The sequence below is a fragment of the Oenanthe melanoleuca genome, chromosome 1, assembly GCF_029582105.1.
Source record: "Oenanthe melanoleuca isolate GR-GAL-2019-014 chromosome 1, OMel1.0, whole genome shotgun sequence".
Lineage (NCBI taxonomy): Eukaryota > Metazoa > Chordata > Aves > Passeriformes > Muscicapidae > Oenanthe > Oenanthe melanoleuca.
In genome coordinates this window covers 27,215,442-27,236,558 of record NC_079333.1, presented here as the reverse complement: position 1 = coordinate 27,236,558, position 21,117 = coordinate 27,215,442, and the positions used below count along the sequence as shown (strand labels likewise).

Sequence of the window (21,117 nt, the reverse complement as noted above, 5' to 3'; positions counted from 1 at the left end):
CTGGGGTTGTTGAGCCTGGAGAAAAGGTGGCTTTCTGAAAGGTGGCTGTAGTCGGGAGGGGGGGGGGGGTCTTTTTTTCCAGGCAGCCACTGACAGAACAAGAGGACACAATCTTAAGCTGCACCAAGGGAAATTTTGGTTGGGTGTTAGGAAAAAATTTTTTACGGAAAGAGTGAAAAAGCATTGGAATGGTTTGCCGGGGAGATGGTGCAATCACCATCCCTGGATGTGTTTAAAAAAAGACTGGACGTGGCACTCAATGCCATGGCTGAATTGAGATGCTAGGGCATGGGTTAGGCTCAGACTTAAAGGTCTCTTCCAATCTAGTGATTCTGTGATCTCTAGTGGTGTGATATAAAGTGGGTTGATGTCATTGAGAAAATGTTCCTCAGCCACGGAAGAGACAAGGCTAAGGGATGTGCACAGAAAAAGGATACCTGGTAAGCAGTTATCTGGACACAGGGACATTCTGACTGAAAATAAGGAAAAATATATCACCCTAAGGGGTTTTCAGGCAGAAGAGCCAGACATCATGTGGAATCTCCACCCTTGCAGTTGTTTAGAATTCTCCTGAAGATGGCCGTGTGTAACCTGGTAATGCCTGGAGAAAACTCTGCTGTGAAAAAGGCCTTGGATTAGGGAGGTCCCTTCTACAATAAATCTTTCTGTCAGTAATTCTAGGGAAGATTTAAAGCCTTTGTAATTCTCTGCCTGATTTCATTCCTTTGTTCAATTTCAATGAAAAGTGTAATCACGAAGTAATGTGTACAATAATTTTGATTATTTCTTGGACTTTTATAAATACCATTTCCCAAAATCAGACGTCCCTCCTAATTCCTTCACAGGCTCTCAATCATTACAAATGTTTCTACTACCAAGAAAAGGCAAAAGATTACCCGAGTGCATGTATGTTACACCTTAAAGTGAGACATTGCAAGAATCTTCAGGTCATAGTGTCAGAAAATAGGAAATTACATAAATAAACAGGTTCTTGCATCTTTATTATTTTTTTCCCATTGTATGAAAACACTCCATTATCTTGAATTAATTCCATATATGTGATGTTTTTGCATGTTGCTTCACAACTTTCAGGCATTATCCACTACATGCCTAAGAGAAAGCTAGAAAGACACTATTCTTCTACCCTTTAATGCCAGAAATGTAAACCAATCAGCCTCAGCTGTAAAATGCTAAAGCTTCAGCTGAGACTTCTGTCTACACAGCCCTACACAGTAGGATAGGGTCGATTTCTTCCTCAGTCACCCTTGGAAAGCACAGGACTTTGCTGGTACTTGGAGCTAGATAGAATCATTGCGCTGACATTCAAAATTTAGAAGAGTTGCAAAAAAATACTGTAGATGTAAAAAGAGGAATATGAAACTGAGAGACTGGGACCTGAAACCATGGCAAGGTTCACTATCTTGCTAAATTTGCACATCCCACAATCACAAATCCCAGGATGATTTTGGCTGGGAGAGGGCTTAGACACCACCTAGTTGCAATTACCTGCCATGAGTCCACTAGAGCTGGTTGCTCAAAGCCCAGTCCAGCCTGGCCTTGAACACCTTGAGGGATGGGTCAACCACAGCTTCTCTGGGCAACCTGTGCCAGTGACTGCTCACTCTCATCACAAAAATATGCTGTCAAATGTACGATTTAAATCTCTCCTCTCTAGGTTTCAAAGGCCCCAGTAAAAATCTGCAGGGCTGGATGCAGTACTCCAGGTGGGATCTCACCATGGTGGATTACAGGGGAAGAACCCCCTCCCCTGACCTGCTGAGAACCCTTTGGCAGCCCAGGATACACCTGGCTTTCCAGGCTGCAAGCTCACAGGGCTGGGTCATGTCCCATTTTCCATCCCCCACTGTCCCCAGTTCCTTCTTAGCAGGGCTGCTCCCACTCCTTCATCCCCAAACTGATCTGATCCTGCAGATCTGGAGGTGCAGGCTTTGCTGAAACTGTGCTGGCTGTCTCCAATCACCCCCTGTTCTCCATTTGCCTACGAACAGCAACACAGATGTGAAAATGCAGGAAGTGGTTTGAGATGTGGAATTGTTGGCCCCACACACATGAACAGCCTTGTCAGGATCAACAAACCAGTAGCAGAGGGTGTCCCTCAAGGGTCCCCACTGGCACCAGCAGTGCTCCATGTCCTCAGGTGGCCCTGGCAGGGGCTGAGCACACCCTGGGCAGGTTTGCAGGTGACTCTGAGCTGAAGGGTGCATGTGATAACGATGGGGAAGGGAACACCCAGAGGGACCTGGGCAAGCTTCAGCCCTGGCACCAGGGGCACCTCAGGAGGCTCCAAAGGGCCAAGTGCAGCTCCTGTGTGAGCAGCCCAGGCAGCAGTGCAAGGAAATCAGGGCAAGCAGGAGGGGAGCACTGCAGTGCAGAGCTGCCCTGTGCCAGCTGTGACAATGCACAGCTCAGGGTGTGCAGCTGGCACTGGGCACTGATGGAGGAGGGCTGAGACTCTGCACTTCCAGGTGAACTGGCACATGGCAAAACACATCCTGGAATGCCTTGTCATCCCTCCTGCCTTATCAAGATAGCACAGGTTTAAAAACACAAGGCAGTTGTTTCCCCTGGGATCAACCAATCCATCAATTCAATATCATGAGAACTCACTGTTTGGGTATGTGATTTGGGCAGTGGAGGACTGTGAGGCCAGCATGATCCATCACTCTGATTGATTGTGGGAGGTGCAGTCAAACATCTGACATTTAGGACAGTCTTGTAGGGGTGGTTTGGCCAGGATCACAACAATTATCAACATGCTCATCAAGATTTTTACACTAGTTTAGTCAAGTCTGAGCCCACTGTTACTTACCAGTGAAACTGGAAGGGGACACGGTTCTACAGGAGACACCCAGGAAAAATATGCAAGTGTCTGTATGGACCAGTTTCTGGGTACCCACGGACATCTCACCATTAAAGTGCAATATTTTTATTTTCTAAAGATGCACAAAACAAACTCCTTGCTGATTGCAAAAGATTCTTTAATGGCACCAATGTAAAATGCATTACAGATAATGGAAGATGCCATATGAATTTTGTAAAGCAAACTAAAAGGAATGCAATGCTGGCCATTCACTTATATTTTCTGTTTCACTTAGCAATAGAGGCTACATGCAATGCTTCAGCATTCCATAGCCCAGGACTTTGGAATTCCAGCTGAGGGTGCATTAGGTTACACATCCCTGGCATGTTTCTTATCTCAGACACTTTTTCATATGACCAAGCAAGCTAATATTTATGGGCAGGAGAAGAGTGCAAGGCGGGATAGAGAAGTACAGATCTGCAGTGCAGCACAGAAGAGAGCTCCCAGGGTAAAGGCAGCACAAGCAGAAGGAGAAATCTAGATCTCAAATTTCTTGCTGGTGCTGCATCTTCCTCAGCTTTGGAGGATTTGCATTCTAATAGGAGCGGCCAGGGCGCAGGGGGTGCAGGAAGGAAAACTTGTGGTTGAGGTAGATTGCTGAGTAATGTGGAAGGTTATCTTTTTCTCATGCAATGTATTGAATTCCACTTCCATCACTGTGCTCACACAGCAGCCAGGCACCTCTCTGGACTTTGTGGGAAGACATGATGTCATTGTCAAATCCTGCAGCCAGGTTGGTTGCTTTTCTTATTCCTCTGCTTTTCCCTTGGTAGTTGGTATGTTCATAGAGAGTGATCTGGGGATCATGCAGATCTTCAGTGATCATCTGCAGAGAGCTGATTGTATCATTCATCTTTCTACCAACATAGTCATGTTCCCCCTCCTCAAGTACCAGTAACCTGCCTGTATAATTTATGTGTTCGTAAGCCACCCAGGGCTGGCCAATGACTTTCACTGAGGAGATAATATCATTAAAATCCAAATGTCCCAGATTGGAAATGTCAGAAGTGATTTCTCTGGACACACCCCTGAAGTTGGCATGCTCATAAATGATGATTTTTCCCATCTCAGTAAGACTTCTGAGGATGAGAGTTGTTGCTGTAGGAGCTGGATGACAGCCTGCACAAAAGGAAGACAGAAAACAAGCAAAGCTTGTTAGAAGGCTTTACACAACAAGGAATAAATGTAACCACAGCTGGAAAAGAGTGTAGGCTTTACATAGTAGTTTGTATTTGGAGGGAAAAAGTAAAAGGAGATATGTGCCCACAACTGTCCACTTTTAATTAGCTGTGTGTGTACGGTTAGATATATGCCCAATCTTAAGCTGTAAAATACTCTCACATTCACCCCTCACAACTGTGTGCCACTGGCCCCCTCCACCCTCTCCCTTTCTGGGCTGGTTTGCTCTGCAGCAGCCATCTCCTCATGCCCTGGAAGATGGGTTCAGTCTGTGCACATGCAGACAGCAGAGCCTCACTGAGTCTGTGCTGCAGCTCCCAGCCCAGCACTAAAGCCTCCTTCCCTTGCCTGCATTTCACAGCAGCTGCCCAGAAACCCTTCCAGCTCTCCTGTGCACTGTGTGCCTCTTACCTTGATGTCAGCTGCAGGGCTGGGGAGAGCTGAGGGCAATTCCTGCAGTGCAGGGTTGGGGTTTGTGAAGGGCATCTTACCAGCCTCCATTTATAGTTTGCTCAGAACTCTTGTGAAGTACCCTATTCCACTGAACTGGGAAATGGTACCATGCCCAGGGATCAAAACTCATTAACTATCTTATCCTAGATTAGATGTTCCTACAATTCGACATCTTCCTATTGTTCAAAAGTGCATTGAAATGCAAGTGACTGGATGAAACAGGTGAAGTTCAATTCTTGTTTGTCCTTCTCCAGAAGAAAATGGAATCACAGTAATAAAAATGTATCAAAGTATTTTGTGACACGTGCTGTAGAATGTTTCTGCCTGTTGGAGTTTCCATTTTTGCTTTTCTGGGAAGAATATCGAATACACAACCTTAGCCTTTCCAAGAGTTTTGATGGAAGATTTCCAGGTGACATTGGTGACATTCACATAACATTTTTATTTTTCTTTTCCCTCTTCCTCTGACAGTATCATTCATGTTGGAAAAAGCCACCAAGATCATCAAATCCAGTCTTCAACCAAATGCCACCATGCCCATTAAACCATATTGCAAGGGGCCATTTCTACTTGTGTTTTGAATATTTTCAGAGATGGCAACTCTACCATTTCCCTGGGCAGCCCATTCCAATGCTTAACCACTCTTGCTGTGAAGAAATGTTTCCTAAGATCCAGCCTGAGCCTCTACATGCACAACTGAAGGACATTTCCCCTTGTCCCACTACTAATTGCCTAGAGAAGAGACAAACCCCTACCTTGCCACAAGCTCCTTTCAGGTACTATCAAGAGAAAACATACCTGCCCTGAGTCTCCTTTTCTCCAGGATAAACACCCCCAGCTCCCTCAGCTCTTCCTCATCACCTGTGCTCCAGACCCTTCACCAGCTCTTTTGGCCTTCTCTGGACATGCTGCAGCACCTCAGTGTCTTTCTTGCAGTGAGGGACCCAAAATGAGCACAGGATTCCAGGTGTGGCCTCACCAATGCTGAGTACAAGGGGACAATCCCTGCTCTGATCCTGCTGGCCACACCATTGCTGATCCAGGCCAGGTGCCATTGGCCTTCTTGGCCACCTGGGCACAGCTGGCTCATGTTCAGCTCTCTGAAGAGTGGATGCTCCTTGCCTTGAAGGGTTCTTCAGGGTCCCTTGCAGCCCAAACCATTCTCTGATTCTGTGACATACATAATCATGTATATATTTATGAATAGTAAAAGACGGAGATGGTACTGCTGTAGATGATAATCAAAAGCACCAATATTGTTATCTCAAAACCAGAAAGAAGGCTACAATTTCAAATGCATAAAGGGAGTATAAATAGAGAGGTACTGGTGTAAAAGCATGTTCAAAGTCAGAATTTTAAAGCAGAAGCAAGGCAAAAGACCTCCATAGCTCTTTGCATACAAATATTTTGTACAAAATACTGATTATTTTAAATGTTACTTTATACTCTTAGTTTTGAATTTAAATGCTTGAATCTGATTAGACATGGTGTTTCTTTCCATAATATTGTGCTAAATATGACTCCAAACATTTCCCAATTCAGTCTGAAATAAATGCTTGAGATAATACTTCTGCAGCCTGGGCTCAGCAGCTGAGCAGGAGGAGTTCCTGGGGCTGAACTCTGCTCATCCTGAGTTACCCCTACACAGGCACTCAAAAAGTGACTTGGCCAGAACTCTGGAACTGGGGCTTTTACACAAAAAACAAAACAAAATAAAATAAAATAAAATAAAATAAAATAAAATAAAATAAAATAAAATAAAATAAAATAAAATAAAATAAAATAAAATAAAATAAAATAAAATAAAATAAAATAAAATGCCAAACAAACCAAAAACAACAAAATAACAAAAGCAAAAATGAACCAATGACAAAAAAAAACACCCTGGTGTAACTTTTGTTTTCTTTCCTTTCACTTTCAATCCTGATCAGCTGTTTGCAGGAATTATCACAAGCTTTCTCAGAAGAGCATCTTGTGTGTTGAAATCCTACAGATCTGCAGATGCTCTCTCAGTTCTCTCTTTTTGCACTTTTGGTGGGATGTGATTCTACTTCTACTCTCTCAAAAGCAGAGGAACCACATCCTGAAAAATTTCCCTCCAAAAAACCCAAATTCACCAAGAAAGCCTCAAACACTAAACTGAGGAGAGACAAATTGCAGGGACACATTCATTGCTGAGTGCAAGGTCAATGCAAAGGAGCTCATTAGACCCACTGAGTCAATGCCAGTGCACAGAAACCCCATCAGGACAGCACTGGTCTGACAAGGCTGAACAGAAGAGATGGACAAGGGACATTGGCTCAGGAAATACTGGGATTTGCCAGTCTTGGTCCTTATGTGATGAGCTTGAATGATCCAGGGAGCCAGGAGGATTTTTGTTTTGGTGGATAATTGAAGTTGGAAGTGACCTTTGGTTGCATTGGATCCTGTCAGCTGCTTAACACAGGGACAACTGTTAGGTGAAATAAGTTTGCTGTTGATTTATCCAGTCAGGTTTTGAATACCCTGGAGTATGGAGCCTACACAACTTCTCTAGGTGGTGTGATTTACAATTTACTGACATCATCATGAAAATTTTTCTCACTATGTCAGTAGACAACTCTCTTCGTTTAATTTATGTCTCTCACATTTTTATCTTCCCACAATATGCACTCTGAAAAGTTTAGCTTCATCTTCTCAGTAACTTGCTTATAAGTATTGGAAAGATGCTATTAGGTCCCACCAAAATGTTTTCTCCCTGCTGAACAAGCCCTATTCCCCTGCTTTCCCTCCCAGGGCCAGTGCTGCAGTCCCCTGACCTTCTCCATGGCCCTGCTTTGAACTCTCTCAGTTTACCAACATCTTTTTATGCTGCATCATCCAAATGATGCAGTGTTCTAAATGCTGCCAAAGATGCAATGAGCCCCTTAATCTGCTGACTTAGGCTCCTGTCCTGCCCAGGATGCCTTTGGTCATTTTTGATGCAAGGGCAGGCTTGGTTCATGTTCAGCTTGGTGCCAACAAAAGCCACAAGATCTCTTCCAGCAGAGCAACTCCCCAGACAGTCAGTCCCCAGTATATATCATTGCAAGGGGTTCTTCCTTCCCAGATGCAGGACTTTGTCTGCTTCCAATTTCATAAGGGTCCTTGTCAGCCCCTTCCCCCTGCCTTCAAGACCCTTTTGGACGGCAGCTCTGTTGTTAAGGGCAGGGATGTTACAGGCAAATTTGTTAAACAAGCACCCCCTCACCTCCTGCAGTATTTGTGTCTCAGGTATAAATATATGGGGACTGCAAGTCTCCATCTTTGGAGTATGAGAAGTGTCCTTGTGAACAAGCAAAAAAAAAAAGTTGTATCTATGGACCTGGAAAAGAGCAGCCCCAAAAAGGGTAATGATCCTGTATGCCAAGAGAGGGAGAGAATTTGCAAGAAATAGTGTCAGTGCTCTGTTGTTTCAGCTCATGGGTGACCTATCCTTCTTATGTTAAAGACTGAATAACTAAACTGTCTGTATTTTAGTATTTTAGGGGAGATCCCGCTGATTTATGGAGTAACAAACATGAAGATCCAGGCGGGAATGGAGTAGCCTGGTGGAAGAGTGTCACTTTTTACTCTTACAAACCTATCACTTATCCATAGTTGTTAGGGTCATTAGGGAGTTTCTCAACTGGCAGAATTATCAGTAATAAGACCCCTGGAGAAAGATACTTTATCCATTAAATTCAGAAAGATATTCTTTTCCAGATGAATTCTCTCAACACCTTCTTCTAGGATAAAAGTTCTCCCTCTTACACAGCAGAATTGCAGAACTTTCAAAGATTTTGACACTAACACTAACGAAAAATAAGACTTATTAGGACTAGTATTCAAAAAATCCAATTGTTGGAAAGGGGCAGCACTGTACAGACAAAACCCTGTGTGACTTGAGTCTACACCCAAATGGGATTAAGAGGCCTGTCACAAGCTTTAGGTGCACTCTGTTGCCCTGCCCACCCAAAAATGTACACACAGTCTCTGTGTACTCTCCTGCATTCATCTGGCAAGGGTCAGCACGAGCTGCTGTGTCTGCAGGGCACAGCACTGCCCTGAAGAGAGGTGTGAGGTGGCTCCTGCAGCTGTGTGTACGTGTTGGTGGGAGCAGTCAGTGTGCTCAGAGCAGCTGATTTACAGCAGGACCCATTAACTCAGGTGCAGCCTCACATTGGCACCTTACACCCTTTAGGATCCAGAGCAGTTTTCTGTGCTGTACTGCCCTGCCAACCCATTGGCACTGCTGAGGCCAGATCCCAAAATGTGTGGGCTCGCTGGGCTCCCCTGGGTGAGTCATGAGAGTGCCTCCGTGGGTGCCTTGGCAAGATAAGGCTTGAAGGTGTCTGTCCTGTAAAGCCTGTAAAGCACCCTGCAGATAACCTGTCCTCAGAAAGGTGGTAACAAGAATTAGTGTTTCACAGGCAGGACCAACCACAGAACAAGACTGGGCTGGTTTAGTGCTCTGCCAAATGTACAAATTAGGCTCAAGGCCAGATCTTGCCTGCCAGGAAATCAGATGACAAGCAGGCATACCTGCTACCTCTATTCTGTAATAAATGTGCAGGGTGCTAAAAGTCACTGCTAAAAGACAAGATGTATCCAGAGCAGTGCTCCCTTGTCACCAGGCTGGCTTTAATGCCAAGGTTCCACCTGCAGGGGTAATGAAGCCTTCACATACCATTTAATGACTGAAGCATGGTCAGAACACAGCAGTGGAATGCCTGGTCACCTGTTATTGTTCCCTATCATTTAAAATCGTGTTTCAGTATTTAGATTATTTCCTTCTTGTTAAGATGAAAACCTCATTTTGAATATTTGTGCTGCTTTGTTTTTATTCATTTGCTGAACAAACTGTATTTTCAGAAAGCCTCTTCTGAGCACAGTTCTTTGAAATAGTTTCTTTTTTGAAACTGGTTCCTCAGAAAATATTGGTTCCCAGCTCAACAAGTGAACTGATGCATGATAACTGAACCCCCAGTATATTTTTGGCAACAAGATGAAATTTGACAACACTAGTGATCCTATTATTGACAAGGGACAATGTTGTGAATCTGGAATTAAGCTACACTCTTCCACATCATGTTTGGACAAATACTGATTAACTAGAGGATCTTGAGACAGAGGAGCTGGTTTTGAGAGAAGAAACATTCCCACCAAATTCTTCTGCCTACCATAAAAGTACTCAGGTTTCCCAGATATCCCAGTCTTGAAGAAGAGAGATTGCAGAGGATCAAGTTCATTAGATATTATATGATATATACATTGTAAGTTTCTTATTTTATATTAAATACTGTGCATTATAGAGTATATACAATATATCATATATAAATCATCTATTATGTATTTCAGAAATTATATATCATGTACTTCATCTGTTGTATGTGACGTTATTCACACCCTCCACAGCAGGGTGCCAGCTGTGGCAATGGGGTCTCAGAAATGTTGGTTTCTAGTGTGAACATCTCAGCAGAGATCCAGTGACTTAGGGATGGGAGGATGAGCATAGGCTTTGGCTGGCTTCTTTCCCCAGCCTCTCCTGGTAACTGAATCCTTCTTGATAGGGAGAAATACACACACTTGTGCACTGATTTCCCCTGGAAAACCCTTCTCTTCCCCACATTATTTTTTTGGGAGCATTTCTAATCTCATTCTCTGAGGTGTGATGCCACATACACCAGCACATAAATTGTTCTCTTTATTTACATTCAGGTGTTGCTGTCAAGGTCAAACTACAGCAAAAATAGGGAAGAAATGCAAATCACATCCTTATTAAATTAAATTAAATTAAATTAAATTAAATTAAATTAAATTAAATTAAATTAAATTATCTGTGTTTTCTGAAATAATGGAAGGTAGGGGACAGAGCTTGAAAAACATTCAGTCCTGCTAGCATGCCTATGGGAGATGCAGTGGTTTCACATGCCAAATCCCTACAGAGCAGATTCCCCAGCTAAAGTAGAGCCAGTAGATGGCCAAAACACAGCTTTCTTCATGTACCATGGCCTGAAAAGTCCTTGGTGTGATACAGTTGAGCAGGAGGGAGCCTGTAGTTGGGACGAACAGGTAATCTGAAGCAAGTGGAAACAGATTTTATTGCTTCGTTTTTTTCTGAAATACTTAGAAATGTACTAAATAATACAGTAATAATACATTTTCATTCATCACTAAACAACTCTGTCAAAACTCAAGGATGACCTCTTGATGTGTTTTCTTTATAACTGCTTTCACAGCCTCATCCAATCCTTGCTGCTTCAAGGTTTCTTTTCACAGTAAGTCAGTTCCCATTCTATGCATGAGAACTACAAAGAGGTGATAGGCATGTGGGGGAATTTGCACAACTTCACTTTCATTTATGGTTTTGTCATTCACCATGGCAAGATTTAAACTGAACTATATATCACATAGATTACCATTTTTTGTTGCCTTTGAAGTTTATCTTATTACATTGTCTGCCTAATGATACAAAATTTCCCCAAAGAAAACTGCTCATTAAGACAATAAAGAATTTCCATCCTGACCTTAAGTGATCTTATCTGTACTGTACAGATAATTTCTGGATGCCACAGCTGGGTATATCTTCCTTCAACCTGAGCCTGCATGGATGAAGTGAGATGAAAATTATAAAGGTCATAGGAAACCATAATAAAAACTTTCATAGTATCTGAGCAGAGCTCAGATACTCAGAGTAATTACTTCCCTGCATCTCCTCCTGAAAACATGCAGAAACAATAAATGAACTTTTACTTACCATTTCTTTAACCCACAAATGGTTCTACAGGGGATGTGACAAACATAAAAGGTAGAAGTTGAAAATAAACCCTCATATCTTTTTTTTTTTTAAACTTTGAAACACTTTCTCTCTATTCAGGGTTATGAAGGGCACCCCTATAGTGCCATCAAAACAGACTCCAGATGAGCTCACATTTCTCTCAGTAGCAGTCTAACCACACAGAAACTCTTGATTTTTGTAACACCTACCTGCTACCTAAAGAAATACCATTATGTAAACCCTCATGCTACACTCCATGTGTGATAAATCCTTGGTGTGTCCTAATTTCTTAATATAAAAAATATGATTATTCTGTTATATTTTGTATTTTATGTATGGTCATACTACATGCCTGTACTTTTACATAGTACAAAAAGTTACTGAGAGAAATAGACAATATTAATATTTTCCTGTTAAAGGGTTATTTTGTGGAAGCTGTCTGTAGAAGCTGTTTTTGCAGGTATTTTCACCAGGCTGATGAGATATAGGGGCTCTTTGTTAAGGATGAGATACAGGGGCCACACAGCCCCTCTGCAATCTTGCAGAACCAAAACCTATAGGTCTCCTCTTGTGTGAACATCTGAGCTCTGGACCATCTGGAGGAATAGGAATCTGGTGCATTTGATCCTTGCTGCCATTTCCTGATCCAAAAATATTGTAAAGCACTGTGGGGTGGATTGACATAACAGTATAAGGATCCCAGCTTTGGAATACACAAGCCTGCCTTTGGAAGTGATCTGCTAACAAACCTCAGTGTAAACCACAGGTTTGGAAAGCAAAGTTTTTGAGGAATTATGAGCATGAAAGCCTTGCACTTCGTAAAAGTCTTGCATCTGACTGCACACTGCAGCCATGGGGGTTGGTTAATGAGCAGCTGGACACTCAAGAGGTTTGCAGAATTGGGGAATTTCTTCAGTTAGGTGAACTTAGGGTGCAGGGCCTTGCATACAAGGCAAGGCAATTTGTGGAACACTGCTGGCCTGGGTGAAAGCTTCCTGGACTGCTCTTTGCAGTAATTTTTCCTTGGAAAGGGAGCACCATCTGCAAACTAAACTTCTAAAACTAGAAAAGATAAAACAAAATACATAGACTTTTTTTTCTTCTTCTTTTTTTTTTTTTTTTTTTTTTTTTTAACTTCTCAATGAGATTTTCAAGTTACAGATTCTGGAGAAACAGCAAAGTCAGCTAGCAACATGGAAAAGTTGACATGATCAGAGGCAAAAGTAGAGTGTGCCAGTTGCTGTGAAGGACCTCCTTAGATGGATGATATTAACTGTTCCCAGGGTTTATGAGAGGAGGAGGCTAGGGTGGGAACTGATTGTATACCACACTCTCCAGGAAAACCTTCCCCTCAGGAAGCACATACTTGATGCCAGATGCAGAGCTGTCTGCACTGCAATGACAGAAGCTGAACACCTTCTTCACACTTGTGTGTTTGAACCTGATCCAGGCAAAGCAGGGTCTCAGCTGACTATCTCACATTAAAGATGTGCATGCTCATGAAAGATTTATTGGCTGGTCTATTGCAAAAATAACACTTTCTTCCCCTCTTTCTTCAGAGCTTCTCAGGAAAACCACACATGCACCTCCCTCCCAAAACACACATCCATCCTGCTTACAATGTCTTCTGGATTCCTGACTCATTTAGAGTAAGAATCACATCTAGGACACATCACAGGTGCTACCCTCAATTTCATTCCTGGTGCGCAGTTCATTCAGAATTCCTGAAAAACTGTAAATCAGGGAAAGAAAATTTTTCAGCAAAAGAAACTCTTTCTGAGTATTGCAAAAGGATCAGAGAAAAAAGCAGCAGCCTCTCATGGGAAACAAATTTCCCTGCTACCCCCAGGGAGCTGGGATTGTTCCAGATAATGTGTTCTAGTTCCTGTGAATTCCAAGTTCAGGCAGCTCCTGAAGGAGGACAAACACCAAGCCAAGTTATAAGGTTATCAGGTCATTCACACTTCAGTGGAATTTTGAAAGAGAGTGATAAGATGACTGGGCATAGGACATCAAAACTAAGACAGAATATTTATTGATTTTGATGCCTGAGCATGATATCAACCTTTCCCAGTTCCTTGGAATTGGGCGATTTTCACTTTCACTTCTGAGCAAGTATAAATGGAGACAGGTGAGGCACCCTTCTCAAACCCCAGCCCTGCACTGCAGGAATTGCCCTCAGCTCTCCCCAGCCCTGCAGCCGACATCAAGGTAAGAGGCACACAGTGCACAGGAGAGCTGGAAGGGTTTCTGGGCAGCTGCTGTGAAATGCAGGCAAGGGAAGGAGGCTTTAGTGCTGGGCTGGGAGCTGCAGCACAGACTCAGTGAGGCTCTGCTGTCTGCATGTGCACAGACTGAACCCATCTTCCAGGGCATGAGGAGATGGCTGCTGCAGGGCAAACCAGCCCAGAAAGGGAGAGGGTGGAGGGGGCCAGTGGCACACAGATGTGAGGGGTGAATGTGAGAGTATTTTACAGCTTAAGATTGGGCATGCACCTAAACCTACACGCACAACTAATTTGAACTGGGTACTTGGGAACACATATCTCATTTTATGTTTTCCTTCAAAACTAAAATTTCTGTGTCATGTCCTCATTCCTTTCCAGCTGCTCCTATGTTTATCCTCTGCTAAAAAAGTTCTAATTTTCCTTTTCTCCACCATGATTCCCATCATTTTGAGTCTGGAGTATAGAAGCATTTTTTGTTTTCTGTCTTCCTTTTGTGCAGGCTGTCATCCAGCTCCTATAGCAAGGGATCTGCACTCCAGAAGTCTCACTGAGATGGGAAAAATCATCATTTATGAGCATGCCAACTTCCAGGGTCTCTCCAGGGAATTCACCACTAACATTTCTGACCTAAGAGATGCAGATTGGAATGATGTTGCCTCGTCAGTGAAAGTCATTGGCCAGCCGTGGGTGGCTTATGAGCATCAGAATTATGAAGGGCAATTCCTGGTATTGGAGGAGGGAGAACACAATTTTGTTGGTGAAGGTATGAATGACAAGATCAGCTCTCTGCAGGTGATCACTGAAGATCTCCACAACCCCCAGATCACTCTCTATGAACATATTAATTATCAAGGCAAGAGCAGAGTAATAAGAGAAGCAACCAACCTGGCTGCAGGACATGACAATGACATCATGTCTTCCCACAAAGTCCAGAGAGGTGCCTGGCTGCTGTGTGAGCACAGTGATGGAAGTGGAATTCAATACCTTGCACGAGAGCACAAGCACCTTCCAAATTACAAGGCCATCAATTTCAATGACAAGCTTTCCTTCCTGCGCCCCCTGCGCCCTGGCTGTGGCTGTTAGAATGCAAATCCTGCAAAGCTGAGCAAAGATGCAGCCCCTGCAAGAAATCTGAGACCTCCATCTCCACCTCTGCTTGTGCTGCCTTTTCCCCAGTGTCACAGGACTGCTGAATGTGAGAGCTCTCTGCTGTGCTGCTCTGCAGATCTGCACTTCTCTATCTTGCCTTGCACCCTTCTCCCACCCCACAAGTGCCAGAATCATCGTGCTTGATCATAGGAAAGGGTGTCCAAGCTGGGAGACATGCCAGATGTGGGAAACCTAATGCACCCTCAGGTGGCATTCCAGAGTCCTGGGCTATGGAATGTAGGAGCATTGCATGTTGTTTCTGTCACTAAGAGATACAGAAAATATCAGTACAGAACCAGCATCTCTTCCTTTGTAATTGCTTTGCAATGCCCTTATGGTACTGTGGCCTCTGCCAGTGTCTGTAATCCATTTTGTGTTGGTGCCATTAAAGAATCTTTTGTAATCAGCATTGACTCTGTTTTGTGCATCTTTAGAAGAGATAAATATTGCCCTTTCATGGTGAGATATCTGTGTGTATCCAGAGAATGGTTCATACAGTCATTTGCAAATCTTTTTCCTGGATGTCTCCTGGAGAATTGTGTCTCCTTCTGGTTTCACTGGTCACCATCAGGGGGTTCAAGCTTGACTCCAAAAGCCTTGGTGGGCAGGTGGATTGTTGTTGATCCTGGCCAAACTCTGACCTCCAGATTGTTCCTTGCTATCACATGCCTGCTTGTATCCCAAGGCAGTGACTGTAGTGATGATATAATCTTCTACTGCCCTTAATTACATAGGAAACAGAATGTTTTCACTAATTTCAATTCTTTAATTCTTATGGTAAAACCCATCTTGTTTTTAAACCTGTAGTGTGTTGATAAGGCAGGAGGGATGACAAGGCATTCCAGGATGTGTTTTGCCATGTGCCAGTTCACCTGGAAGTGCAGAGTCTCAGCCCTCCTCCATCAGTGCCCAGTGCCAGCTGCACGCCCTGAGCTGTGCATTGTCACAGCTGGCACAGGGCTGCTCTGCACTGCAGTGCTCTCCTCCCTCTGTGCTCTTGAAGGAGAAAACCTCGGAACTACTTTCCAGGCTAAATTTTTATAGGAGTGCAAGCACTTTACTTGGAATACCCTAGGCACAGCTATCCCTCCCCCTGAGAGAAGTGCAATCCTACAAAATGTAAAAGGAAAGTTTCAGGGAGGGATATTGTTGGGGGTTGGGTTTTTTGTTCCAGTTTAAACAATTTTTCCCATTATCATGCTAACAGAGCCTGCTGGGTTACACCAAGGATCTTTTTGACTCTAGACAAAGGCGTAGGTGGGAGCTGGCTTCCCAGGGGATGGGGGCTACTCATGTTTATGGTGAGTTCGGGGGAGGAGGACTCCCCGTCTTCAGCCCACACAGCCAGAAAGCAGGAGAGCCAGACCCTCTGCAATCACCTGCCCTGCACCTGCCCCACTCCAGCCTCCTACCTCTGAGGACACAACAAATCACCGGGACACAAACAGTGAGTGAGGATCTTGCTCCCAGCCTGCTCCCACCTGAGACACAGCACAGCCACTGCTGCCCCCACCCCTCCCGCTCCCGCCTGCTCTCCGCAGCTGTGCGGGCTTTGCCTGTCTGCACCACCAGGACCGAGTGCAGAAAGAGTGTGCCTGCGTCTAAAGAAAGTACGGGAACTGAGTTAACTGTTCTGTTTTGTTGGTAATTTTAATAACTGCTGTTGTTTCTGCTTGTACGGTTAGATCTATGAGTAAAGAGCTGCTATTCCTACCCCCTTATCTCTGTCTCAGAGTTCTTGATTCAAACAATTATAGCACTCAGGAGAGAGCAAAATTAAATTCTCTGTTTCAAAGAGGAGCTTTTGCCTTTATTGGGAGGCACCTGCCCTTCAAACTAGGAGAGATATTGATGGGAATGTGTCAGAAACTTGGCATTTGCTATTGCATAGGTTTGGTGTGGGTTTTTTCCTTTAAATCAAAGATACAATCTAAATAACTGTAGAAATGTTGGTTCCAAAACTCTAGCAAAGGATATTTATAAGTTTTTCAGGAATAAGGGTTACTTAATTTCTTGCCTATCTCCTTGCTGGGTCACCAAAACCGAACAAGTCAATGGTTGAGTAGGTGAATAATCTCATAAAAGATAAGAAGTCTTTCTAGATCTCTTCTCCCTTGAGGAAGTACCATTTCTTGGTGCAGTAGTGCCATGCTGCTGGCACCTAAATGCCTGTGCTGTCATGCACACAGGGAGTACATGATAATCCTTACCAGGATCAATGGAAGTCATGAAAACATAGTGACCCTAAGGGTCTGTACTGCCACCAGTGCTATTAAAGATCTTCCTTGATGTCACAGGCCTGGGTTCAGGTGCACCCCCAGCAAGTCTGCAGATGACACCAAGCTCAGTGGTGCATTGCTATGCTGGAAGGAAGAAGAGACTGTTAAGAAGGACCTCGAGAAGCTGGAGAAGTGTCCCAGTGCGAACCCCATAAATTTCAGCAAGGCTGAGTGCAGGACCCTGCAGCTGGAGGCCAGAGCAATCCCCAGGAGCACTGGAATAGGCTGAGGGATGGATGGGCTGAGGGCAGGCCTGTGGAGAAGGAGCTGAGAACACTGGTGGATGGAAAACTGGATGTGGCCTGACACTTGCCACCTAGAAAGCAGCTGTGTCCTGGGCTGCATAAGGTGTGGCTTGCAGGGTGAGGGAGATGATCCTTCCCTTCTCATCTGCTGAGCTGAGACTCTACCTGGAGTACTGCATGTCACTGTGGGGTTTCCTGAACTAGAGAGACACAGACCTGTTCCAGCAGGTCTGCAGGTGGGCCATGAAAATGGTCAGAGGGCTGGAGAACCTCCTACAAAGAAAGGCAGAGACACTTGGAGCTGTTGAGCCTAAAGAATGCTTCTGGGAGACCTAGTTGCAGCATTTCAAAATGTAAAAGAGTTTAGAAAAAAGGCAGAGAGAGAGGGAGAGACTTTTTACTGCGGCCTTTCAAGCTGAAAGAGCGCAGGTTTAGGCTAGACATTAGAAAGGGATTCTTCACTGTGAGGGTGGTGAGGCACTGGAAAGGTTGTCTAGAGAAGATGTGGGTGCCCCATCCTTGGATGTCCCCCCTTAGTCAGTTTGTAGGCAACACCAGCTTGGGTGTGAGTGTTGTGTGCTGGAGGGCAAGAAGGGAGATCCTGCAGAAGGATCCATGAGATGAGGACAAAAGCCTGAAGTTCAACAAGGCTGAGGGCTGAGTCCTGCCTTGCCAACACAAAAACCCCACACAGGGCAGAGAGCAGCTGAGCATGGGCCAGCTGTGCCTGGGTGGCCAGGAAGGACACTGGCACCTGACCTGGATCAGCAATGGGGTGGCCAGCAGGGACAGGGCACGGATTGTCCCCAGTACTGAGGCTGCACCTCAAATCCTGTGTCCAGTTCTGGGCCCCTCCTGTAAGTAAGACATGGAGGGGCTGGATTGAATCCAGAGAGGGGAATGGAGCTGCTGAAGGATCTGGAGCACAGGTGTGATGTGGAGCAGCCAAAGGAGCTGGGGCTGCTCTAGATAATGTGATCCAGTTCCTGTGAATTCCAAGTTCAGGCAGCTTCTGAAGGAGGGCAAACATGAAACCAGGTTCTAAGGTTATCAGGTCACTCACACTTCAGTGGACTTTAGAACCAGAGCGATGAGATGTATGGTTGTAGAACATCGAAACCAAAATAGAGTGTTTAGTGATTTTGATCCCTGAGCATGATATCAACCATTCCCAGTTCCTTGGAATTGAGTGATTAGCACCTTCACGTTGTATTTCACTAATCTGGTTTATGTAGCACTGAAGATGGTTTTTTCTGAACTCCCTGTCTCGCAGTTTAATCCTTTCCCATCCACTTTCCCTCTGGCCTGAGTTGATTGGCTGGGGTCTGGGTTCCCTCCGCCCCTAACAAAGGGTTTGAAAAAGCCCAGGCCCAAAGTGCAGCCCTCTCTTTTTCCCTTTGAAGCCTTTGATAATAAAGCTCGGAACATCTCCGGGGAAGGGAGCCTCTTTTGGTCTTTTGTCTCGTTCCTGCAGGGCTCTGGGTGTCCTCCTAGTACTGAGCTAGCCAGGAGGAGGTCCCAGATAACCACTGCAGTTGGCATCCATGGTGCGGTTTTCTCAACAGTTTGAGAGCCCACGTGTGGCTGGAGTCCAATTTAAGGGATTCATTAAGCTTTTTACACAGTTCAACTACCTCTCCCACTCGGGAGCTGCTTTCTGCACAGCCTTGGGGGCTGAGGAATGGGCCGGGAGCTCAAGGCAGCACGAGAGCAAGTCGGCTCCGGAACGGGAACTTCTTCCGCAGCTTCACAGAGAGCCGAGGTCTGTGCAACAGGGTAAGAGTCCTTCATGTGTGGTGGAGGCCCTGAAATAGGCCCTAGCTGCAAGGGGGGAGAGTTCCCCAGTTGGACCAGCGACCGCGTGGCAGCGGGGGGGTGTTTAGACCCTGCGGCCCGGCAGCAGCGCCGCCAGATTGCGAAGCGGGCAGCGCTCCGACCGGCGCGGCTCACGCTCTTGCGGCTCGCACGGCACGCGGTGGGACCGTCTCGAGGTGGCGGCAAGGCAGCAGGGCCACCCCAGGGCTGGCGCGGCCGCTGGGACGCTGCACACACGGCCTGGGGCTGCGCAACCCCGGCCACTTGGCCCTCGCACCCCTGCTCTCCTGTTTTGGAGTCGAGGTCAGAAAAAAACACTTTTGTTTGTGTTGCTGTTGCACAAGAAGGTAGATGTTATAGATAAAAACGAGATTTAAGCCTAATTAAATATGATTAAAATAAGCGATATTAATTTTGCGACCGAAACACTCAATAGCCACAACTGCAAAGGAACAGCACCGAGCCCAGGGTCGGCGTCGGGTGAACACACAATGATTCGAACTCTATCGCTCTGAATCCCCAAGTGTTCACAAAACAGCTTTAGTTAGTCCAGTTTTATACAGTTTTTCCTTGCCCGGAGCGGAGGTCTTTGTCTTCTCTCGTCGTTCAACATATTCATGTAGTTTTCTTTCACCGCGTTGGGCTGGACAAAACCATATCCTGGGAGACGATGAATTGCGATGAGGACATGTCATGGCTTTCGGGAAGGTGACATGGAGATGTATCCTGTCGATCTCCGTTTACGGGAAACCGGGCATTCAGATGTATTTCTTCCATAGCGTTGATTAAGGGCGCTTATCGGGTCCTCGTAGCTTGGCTGCCTCCCTAGACAGGGCCATTCCCGCTGCAGATAGGTCTATTAAGTTGTTAATTTGAGCTATCCTACTTTTGTTGGATGTTACAATGATATAATCAAGCGATCTGTGTCTTTACTGTCTGTGGTTTGGTTTCAGCCTTTTTGTTTTTCTTTGCTCTTACAAATATTGCTTTCTTTACACTACTATATAATTCTTACACGAATTACATAATATTCATCCATTACAGCAGATAAACTGTGCACATTGCTTTTAAAACATCAAAATGGGCGCTCAGCTTTCTGCTCAGCAAAAGAGAATATTTTCCCAGCTTAGGGAAATTTTAAGTGGTGAAGATGTTATAGTCTCTAAAAAACTATTAGAACACTTTGTCTGCTGGCTGTCTCTTGAAATTTCTGATTTTGACTTGGAAAATATAAATTCAGTTTTATTTTGGGATAAAATAGGAGAATTATTAACATTAAAAGTGGGAAATGGGCATGAAACAGTGCTTCAGTTTCTCCTCATTTTTTTAAAAATTCGCAAGCAATTGCTTTAAACAAAGAACAACAGACAGCCACAGCAAAGTCCCCAAATTTCCCCTCTCCTTCCTCCAAATCCCTTTGCCCCTAAACTGGAGGGGACATGCGGGCCATCCCAAAAGACACAAAGCACCCCAAGTGTCGATAACTGCCTGTCCTGGTTTGAAGGACAGGTGTCTGCCAATAAAGGCAGAAGTTTTCCTTTGAAACAGAGACCTGAATTCCACTCCCCCCACGTATTATAAACGTTTGAATCAAGGACTCTGAGGCAGAGATAAGGGGGTAGGAATAACAGCTCTTTTACTAATACATCTAACTGTACCAGCAGAAACAACAGCAGTTGTTAAAATTACTAACAAAACCGAACAGATAACTCGGTTCCAGTCCTTTCTTTAGCTGTGAGCACGCTCTCTCTCAGCGGGAGCGGAGGTGGGAGGGGGCAGCTGCGGCCGCGCCGGTTTCAGGGGCGAGCGGGCAGGAGCGGGCAGCTCCTCGCTCACCGTTGGTGTCCAGGTGATTTTCTGTGTCTGTAGAGGCAGGGGGCTGAAGCAGGGCAGATGCAGGGCAGGTGATTGCAGAGGGTCTGGCTCTCCTGCCTTCGGCCGCGTGGCTCCAAGACCGGGCGACCTCCTCCGAGCTCGCCGGAAACACAAGTCACCTCCAGAAGCACGAGTGCCACTCTTGAAGCCGATCCCACCTACTCCTTTTGTCCAGAGTCGTCAAAGATCCGGGGTGTAACCGGCCAGCTCCATTGGCATGATAATGGGAAAAATT

General features: G+C 45.0%; 1 protein-coding gene across 1 annotated transcript; it reads left to right on the top strand.

Moving 5' to 3' along the window:
- Positions 1-13,421: 13,421 nt before the first annotated feature.
- Positions 13,422-16,389, top strand: LOC130259984 (epidermal differentiation-specific protein-like). Its single transcript, XM_056504866.1, has 2 exons — positions 13,422-13,502; positions 14,019-16,389. The coding sequence occupies exon 2, from the start codon at positions 14,072-14,074 to the stop codon at positions 14,600-14,602; it is 531 nt and encodes a 176-aa protein (XP_056360841.1). The 5' UTR covers positions 13,422-13,502; positions 14,019-14,071; the 3' UTR covers positions 14,603-16,389.
- The last annotated feature ends 4,728 nt before the right edge of the window (positions 16,390-21,117 follow it).

Bases quoted from the DNA above. Each gene is read 5' to 3' on its own strand.
- LOC130259984 (XM_056504866.1), top strand. From the start codon at position 14,072: ATGGGAAAAATCATCATTTATGAGCATGCCAACTTCCAGGGTCTCTCC.